This window comes from Frankliniella occidentalis, unplaced genomic scaffold (assembly GCF_000697945.3).
Source record: "Frankliniella occidentalis isolate FOCC.00 unplaced genomic scaffold, Focc_3.1 Scaffold238, whole genome shotgun sequence".
NCBI lineage: Eukaryota > Metazoa > Arthropoda > Insecta > Thysanoptera > Thripidae > Frankliniella > Frankliniella occidentalis.
In genome coordinates this window covers 418932-426913 of record NW_026267364.1, presented here as the reverse complement: position 1 = coordinate 426913, position 7982 = coordinate 418932, and the positions used below count along the sequence as shown (strand labels likewise).

Here is a 7982-nt window from a genome sequence, read left to right as displayed (position 1 = left end):
AAACCCCGAACCCCCTCCTCCCCTCCAACTTACGTACGTAAATACGTAAACCATTCAAAATATCACTTTCGTTCCTCTTCACCGGACACCGGCGAAACTTTTTAAGTCGAGTTCCGCAACTCTAAAACTTAAAATTTCACACTCGGTTTGACCATCTGACATTATGATCACGTGTGAGAAAATCAGAAAGTCTCGAAGTGGGCGCAATAGGAGCCATTTGCGTGTTCGCGCTCTTTTCCACTCAGTGTAGCCACCACCGAAACAATAACATCTGAAGCTCCCTCCGGGGAAAAAGGGGCCAAATATTTCAAATTAGTCCGTAGCGAACGAAAAGGGGAGACTGGGTCTCCCTTAATTATAGATGTTTAGGCAAACTCGCATTCCGTCATCGGTACAGCCGTTTTCGAGAAAAAGACGAACGTACACACGGACAGACAGACAGACTCACGACCGAGACAACACCTGACCCCTCAGCAACTTGGACTGAGCTTCGCTCAGCGATCAACACACATAGCGGGGTCTGACCGCGCAAAACACGCCTACGAACGACCGCAGCGCGCTCTCTCGGGAATTGCTGGCAACGCTATAACGCGACATAATCGTTATAACCGTAACATTTTTACCTTGCACTGGTAAAACAAAATGTAGAAAGTTGCACACCAAATGATGTGCAGTATCAAGGGTGCAAAAACTAAACACTTCACGATGTTGAACTCAACTAGACGTCAATTGGTGTGCAAATATTAGACGTTTTATTTACGTTTTGATAACTGCACTGAAAAAACAAAGCTGCTATCTAATGCCTTTTAAAGGCGTTAGTGAAATAGATCCTCCAGAAAGGTGCTGCTGCCCCCCAAAGGTGCTATTTTTGTTACAAATCGTTCCTCTAAAAAGGCACTAGTGCAGCAGCACCCCTTAAAATTCAATAGCACCCTTAAAAGGGTGCCTTTAATTTTCCAGTGTAGTGTTCAATATTTGCACACTACTAAGTGTGCGGCTCAGTTTGACACCATGTAATGTGCAAAATCATCAGTTGAACACTTAAGGGTGCAATATTTGCACACTTGTATTGTGGACCTGCTGACCCGGGGCGGGGATCAGTGGCGCCACCGAGGCCGCCACACGTCTATGGGTGCAGGGCCAGGGCCAGGGCTAGTGCCGGCTGGGCGGACCTCTCAAACAAAAGGAACCGGAAACAAATAATAATCGCCATCTTTTGATATGTTGTATAATATAAAAAAATATATCCAAAGATGAACAAAATCGGATAATATTTAGTGGTGGTGCAGCGAGCTTAAAGTTTAACCCACAAGTCTTATGGGACATTCTATGCAAAAACGAAAATTTGGACTTGACATGCCGTATGGCCGTCTATGACCGGCCATTGCCGTAGAATTTTTCACCAATTTTGTTAAAATTTGACCTCAAACAGCCAAAATTGAGGATATTTCTATGGCAATGGCAGGTCATAGACGGTCATACAGCATGTCGTTAGACTCGGTTTTTGACGTACAATCTGATTTAGAAATCAGTTTCGATGTAGGACAAATATTTTGGAGTCCAGTTCAAATTTTCGATTTTGCATAGAATTTCCCATAAGACTTGTGGGTTAAACTTTAAGCTCGTTGCGCCACCACTAAATATTATCCGATTTTGTTCATCTTTGGATGTATTTTTTTCTTCGCACATAAGAACAGGATGACGAGTACTCTGACACTCCAACTCATACTTGTGGGGAAAAAAATCACCCTATCGCTTGGCATACATCTACCTAGGCCTGCGGCGCTGACACTGGAGTTGGGCAAAAGGCACTGTCGTAAATAGGCCTTCGGCCCCAAAAGCCACAAATTTTGTGCCTCAGGATTTAACTTTGACGAGTTACCCTACCGGAGACCATAAAATATCTGAGGAAAACCATTAAAATGTTTTGGGGTGAATTTCGTGTGAAGAACGCCCTCTGGCGCCCAAATGGTTAGAGGTACGGCCAAACGAGCGTTTTAGTCCGAGAGTTTCACTTTGACGAGTTCCCTCTAAGAAAGATGTCGAAAAAAAAGTTTTTTATTAGAAATGTTTTGAGCTATTTGTTTTTGATTTTTTTGACACGTCCATTTTGAGCCAGATGGCTCAAAATCAAAACAGTTCTTCCTTTTCATGATACAAAGCTACAATAAAAATTAGAGACTTCCTAGCGACCTCACAGCGTGTATACTAGTTTTGCTTTTGTTTTTTTTGTGTGTTTTTTTGACTCAATAATATCTGAAATTATCGGAATGACATCTTGATTAATCTTTATCTTTCCTTAGATACCGAAAACACCTTTCGAGATACAATTCTCCAAATTTCGCAATAGATGTGCATCACCGTTGGACGACACTCCACACGACACTTTATTTCCCACGACGCATTTTGCTTGTGGATTATTTTGTACACAAACAAACAAAAATCATATTGTCAAACAAAGAATAAAATGGTAGGATCAGGGGGCTGATGGGCTTCACAGCGAATGAGATTCAAAACAATTTAGATTGCTGAACTTATTTCTGAATGCGTGCTTTAGTACTCGTATCTGACGAAGAGAGGTGAGCGGTTCGTTTGTAGGCATAAATGAGTTCGTGACACGTACTGTTACACGGAATACACATGACCCCCACGCAAGAGTTTGCTGTCAACGGATATGAAATACAACAGAGCTGCATTAAAAAAATGTTGTGAAAAGCTGTACGTTCAATGGACCGGACTGGACATGTCACGAGCAACGTGGGAACGGACTGGAATAAAATGTTGCATCGCGTGCAAGAGCTCAGTCTTAGGCTCCGCTGCAAGGGATAATGTGAGCTATTTATGTGGGCATACTTGTAAAGTAAGAGTGTTGTCCGAGGTTCAGAACTAGCGTGATAGGGGGGAAGGGAGGGAGGCTATGGAAAAATTGTCGTGCCAGTTAGTAGAACATATTCCGTGGAAGATGTACAAATTTAATGGAAATTTGTATAATTTAGGAGCCCTGCCTATCGACTTGGCATCGAATGACGAGTCAGAGTGGGAGGTTTTCTATGAACGACTCGTTCTTAAATGACAAAAATTACAAAATGTGTCCTATTTATAGGTACCTTCCTTTCAGTGGGAAAGGTTGTATAGTTTGCAGCACACAAGCCTTTGTGTAGTCTCTAGGATCATTGGCTAAGCAATTAGGAAAGCCTATTACTCGGTCTGGTCGGAAAAAAACTTTCTGGCTGTGTGTGTGTCTGTGTGTCTGTGTGTCTGTGTGTCTGTGTGTCTGTGTGTCTGTGTGTCTGTGAGCACAATAACTCGGCAGCGAATTAAGCTAGCGACCTGGGATTTTCAGGGTCGTTTTGTGTTATAACAAGCAGGCCCGCCCTTCCACCACACGAAGTTGCCAGCTTCACTCCTCCCCGCAGGCAACTCCGTTCGGCAGGAGCCGGGCCTGCTTGGCCTGCCAGCTAATAATCTGAATTCTTACGCAGGTTTTCATTCTGTATGATCTCACGGTTACTAAAAGCTCTTCTTTTGCCAGTGTGCTTCCTTCTGCTCAGTGATGCGCGCTTAAGTGGGCAGGTAAAGTAAATAAAAGAAAAAAATGTTGGCAAACAAAAGTTATCTTTATTTAAGCAGCTGTTAATAGTTTGGACAGAGACGCACTGGTGGAGCAAGAAAGACGGTCCTCTCGCCTCGGATCCTCCGCCTTGAGCATTGCCCTGGATCTGGTACAAAGCATTTTGTATATTTCCACAACTACACCTCAGTGGTTGATGAGCGTGGCATCGTTTACCTCAGCGTCGTTATGGAATTCTTTAAAACAGCCAAGTCGCTCTCGATGGTGAGTGCATTACTAACGCTATCGAGGAGTCGTCGACACCTATTTGCCGAGTACGAAATAATTTATTGCTAATAGAGGTGACACTAAAATAGTAGAGGTAACAATTGGCTGAGCGATTAGCGAAGCCCATTACTCCACTGACCGGAAAAGTTTTTAGCTCAGCGATGAGCGAAGCCTATTACTCCGTCTGGTCGGAAAAAACTTGTTCTGTCTGTCTGTCTGTGTGTCTGTGTATCTGTCCGCACGAAAACTCGAAAACGAATTGAGCGAGCTACCTGGGATATTCAGGGTCGTTTTGTGTCATAAAAAGACAGATCGAGTTCGCAGATGACCATTCTAGCTCAAAAATTTGATTTTTTAAAAATCAAAAATAACAGGCAACAAAATCCTTTTTTTCCAAATATTTTTATGGTCTCCTATTGGGTAACTCGTGAAAATAGAAATCTACGGACGAAAATTTCGTCCGTTTTGCTCTATCTTGCACCGTTTGGGTGCATAAAAAGACAGATCGAGTTTGAAGATGAGCACTATAGCTCAAAAATTGAATTTAAAAAAAATCAAAAACCACAGGACGCAAAATACTTGGTAGATGTACGCCAGACCACGTCTCGCGTAACAGGATTCGCGATATCTCACGAAACACTGTTGCGCTGCGACGCGCCTGGCATACATCTACCTAGGCCTGCGGCGCTGACACCTGAGTCGGGTAGCGCAAAAAAGTGCACAAAGATACGGGCCGTCAACTTCCCGTCACTTGACTAAACATGCAGGGTTGTACATTTTTCGCTTGTTTCCGTCAAAAACTCCCTGTGGCGCCTAAATGGTTCAAGATAGAGCCAAACGGACGAAATTTTCGCCCAAAGTACTCTGCTTTAATGAGTTACCCCTTAGGAAACTGTAAAAATACTTTTAAACAAGCAGGCCCGCCCTTCCGCCAAACGAAGTTGCCAGCTCCGCTTCGCTCCGCCGGCAACTCCGTTCGGCAGGGTCCGGCCCTGCTTGGCCTGCCGGCGGCGATGGTCGGGCCTGCGGCCCGACCATTTCTGTCACGCGATTTGCTGCAGAACATAATCAAATGATGAAGCGGGCCTTCGGCCCGCTTAAACCCGTCGTCTTTGAGTTTGCCCCAAAGACTCGAGAAAGGGATGTAACGGTGAAGCACCGCGACTGCAACCCACCCTTCTGCTTAGAAAACGTGTTTTGGGGGTGGGGGGAGAGTCACCTTTCCATTTTGCGGTTTTTAGGCCTTTCACTACAACTTATTGTTCACTATGGCAATTTTTAGCTTATTTTCGACAAAAAAGACCCTCTAGCGCCTAAACGGTTAGAGATGGAGCAAAACGGACGAAATTTTCGCCCAAAGGGCCCTACTTTGACGAGTTACCCCTTAGGAGATCATAAAAAAAAATATTTTTTCCAACTTTTTTGGCCTTGCCTGTTTTCTTCGATACCCCCTTTCAGCCCCTTAGGGGTGGCTGACAGGATTTGCCGTAGGCGTTTCGTTCTCTAGAAGTGGACCTTAAGATACCCTGAAAATTTTAAGTCTCTAGCACATCTCCTTCTAGTGGAACAGACAGACAGACAGACAGACACGAGGTCGTTTGCATAAGCCCGCTGGATAGCTTTTTCAAAGCAGAAGGGCGGGCTAAAAAACATTATTTGTGGGACCTGTGCTTTTTTTTTTTTAATCCAATTTTTGAGCTAGAATGCTCTTCTTTGAACTCGATCTGTCATTTTATAACACCAAACGACCCTGAAAATCCCAGGTCGCTAGCTCAATTCGTTCTCGAGTTATCGTGATGACAGACAGACACACAGACAGACAGACGCGAAACCTTTTGATCATCACTGGAGTAATAGGCTTCACTAATCGCTCAGCCAATGAGCTTATCGAAAAAAATATCATGGTAATATAATGTGTAACATCGATGTAATGTCGTACTCAAGTTTTATTTAGTGCCTTACTTCCAGATGAAAGTCAAGCTACACAAATGCCGTGAGGCAGTTACGTCAAACACATGCGAATACTTCGCCACTTGGCCGTTTTCTACAGCCATCTGTAGCTTCATCACGATGAAGGGGTTTATGTGGAGTAAATTTTTACGAGCGATATCACCCGAATTTAAATGCCCTTTATTGCCGGTAAGTCTGAGGTGATGGGTCCTGAGCCAGGCAGGTTGGGCTGAGAATCCATCAGGTGCGGCAGATCAGTCTGTTCATTAAGAAATGTCATAACGCATTGAAGGTGCTTTACTCTGTGTGCTGTTGTGTACTCTCCTTTCCTGATTTGGCTGTTTCTTGTGTTGAGGAGGCAGGCCCTTACATGTTTTAAAACATGTCGAGTGTAATAGAGGAGTGCGAAGCGAGGAGTTTGCCGTCGAATCAGATCTAATCTTATACATTTTCATTGAACCGAATTAGCCAAAAACCTTTTAGTCTAAGGTATCGAGTTGGATTCATTAACGCAATAAAGAAAATCAAAATCAATGAATGAATTCAACTAGTATGAGTCTTCTCTTGAATATAGGTTTCTGATTTCCTGAAATTTACAAAGTATGCGGTTTTTCCAATGGTGTGGTTTGTCATAGTCGAACGGATCCTATTCGAAGTTTTGAATTTACGGATGTCGAAGGCGGCTACGAAAAAGGAAATTTTCCTGTACCGCTCTTACAAGGTTTTTTCTGTTTCAAAAAAATAGTAACGTATGAATGATTACCTTTCAGGAACTGTTATGTGATTTCTTTGACAGATGAACTACACCCTTACTAACGGGACCCTGGATTTGTCGTTGGGGGAAACCATGGCGCACATCAACATTGCTGGCAATGTCTGGGACACAGAAGTGGAATTCTACGACCAGGATAAAGAACTTTTTAGTTGCGTAAAAGCACTTGTCCTCATTAACAGAGTGAACATAAAGGATCGATGAGTAATATTTTGTTCGACTGCAAAACTGTGGCCACCCGCCTAATAATACAGAGCCGCTAGCATACCACTTGGCGGTGTCACACGGAAATTTTGTGTCGAATAAACATAATTCTCAGTACCACATTTTTTAACTGCTGTTCTAACACCAAGGACTGGTTATGGGGTTACACTTGGCATGAGCGTACTTTTAATAAAATAAAATAAATGGTTTCTCATTAAATCTTGCAATATAAAAGGCCCACTAACAACAAAATTGTGTAGACGAAATACACAAAACATCACAAAATTTTGTATCTACGTGAACTCAAAGGGAACTTGTTACCTGGATCAGTCCTATCTAGTAGTGGTTTTACTTCATAGCAGGGAAAATAAACAAAACCCATCGCACTTTGTATTTTCCTTCTAAATTTGGCTGAAATTTCCCTGGCTTGACTCCGCCTGCTGCTCAGCTCGTCATTTCCATGGAAACTCGTGGATGCAAACTCAAATTTCTCAAATTTCCTAACAAAGAATTGCATTCGGGATCGTACCCATACAACGTGACCGGTTTAAGGGGGGGGGGGGGGTTCGGCAAAATACTACAATTGATCACGTGGGGGGAGGAGGGGGGGTCGGCCGAAGTCACGAAGTATTATCAGCACTGTAAAACCTTTCTTCCCCGAGTAAAAATGAGCAACGTATAGGTAGGGTACCAATAAAAACGTTAACACTTCGTGTAAACTGCGAAACGAACCCATGATAAAGAAAACTGAATTATATATCCTAATGTAAATAAAGAAGTAAACATTTTTAGTTGTACGGGGTATGCTTGGCCTATGCTGTCAGCCCGTATTGCGTCTTGGCCCCTGCCCCCTGCGGCATGAAATGGTATGCAAACCCACAACACTGAACATAGAGGTGTTCGCTCTGACCGAGGGGACCGAGGCATTGACCACCTGGTACCTCTATTTAAACAATGCTGTCGGTGTGGTAGCACGAATGTGTGCACCGTGGAAAGTTCGATTGACCACCAGAAAGCTTGGTGGCTGTATAAACATTCTAGAAATTTACTTCATTTAGCTCTCTGTTTTGGGTTTGGGTGCACTGTCAACAAAGGGGCGGCGGGAGTGGCCTCGAGCACAGTGTCTATTGTTGGCGGTACTTCGTGTTAACTGAAAAACAACCCCCTGTTTAGGAATTTAATTGGCATACAAAAATTGAAGTTAGTAATTTTGAAGTT

General features: G+C 43.4%; 1 protein-coding gene across 5 annotated transcripts; it reads left to right on the top strand.

Annotated features, from left to right (window-relative positions):
* Nucleotides 1–2677: 2677 nt before the first annotated feature.
* Nucleotides 2678–6886, top strand: LOC113215853 (uncharacterized). 5 transcript variants are annotated; one of them, XM_026435518.2, is made up of 5 exons: nucleotides 2678–2830; nucleotides 3483–3573; nucleotides 3650–3835; nucleotides 5807–5977; nucleotides 6585–6886. In XM_026435518.2, coding segments are annotated over exons 1-5 (630 nt in total). In that variant the 5' UTR covers nucleotides 2678–2828; the 3' UTR covers nucleotides 6765–6886. The 5 variants fall into 5 exon arrangements, with proteins under 5 accessions (XP_026291303.1, XP_026291301.1, XP_052128965.1 ...); XM_026435516.2 differs by having other exon boundaries at nucleotides 3641–3835; XM_052273005.1 differs by having other exon boundaries at nucleotides 2723–2860; nucleotides 3641–3835.
* The last annotated feature ends 1096 nt before the right edge of the window (nucleotides 6887–7982 follow it).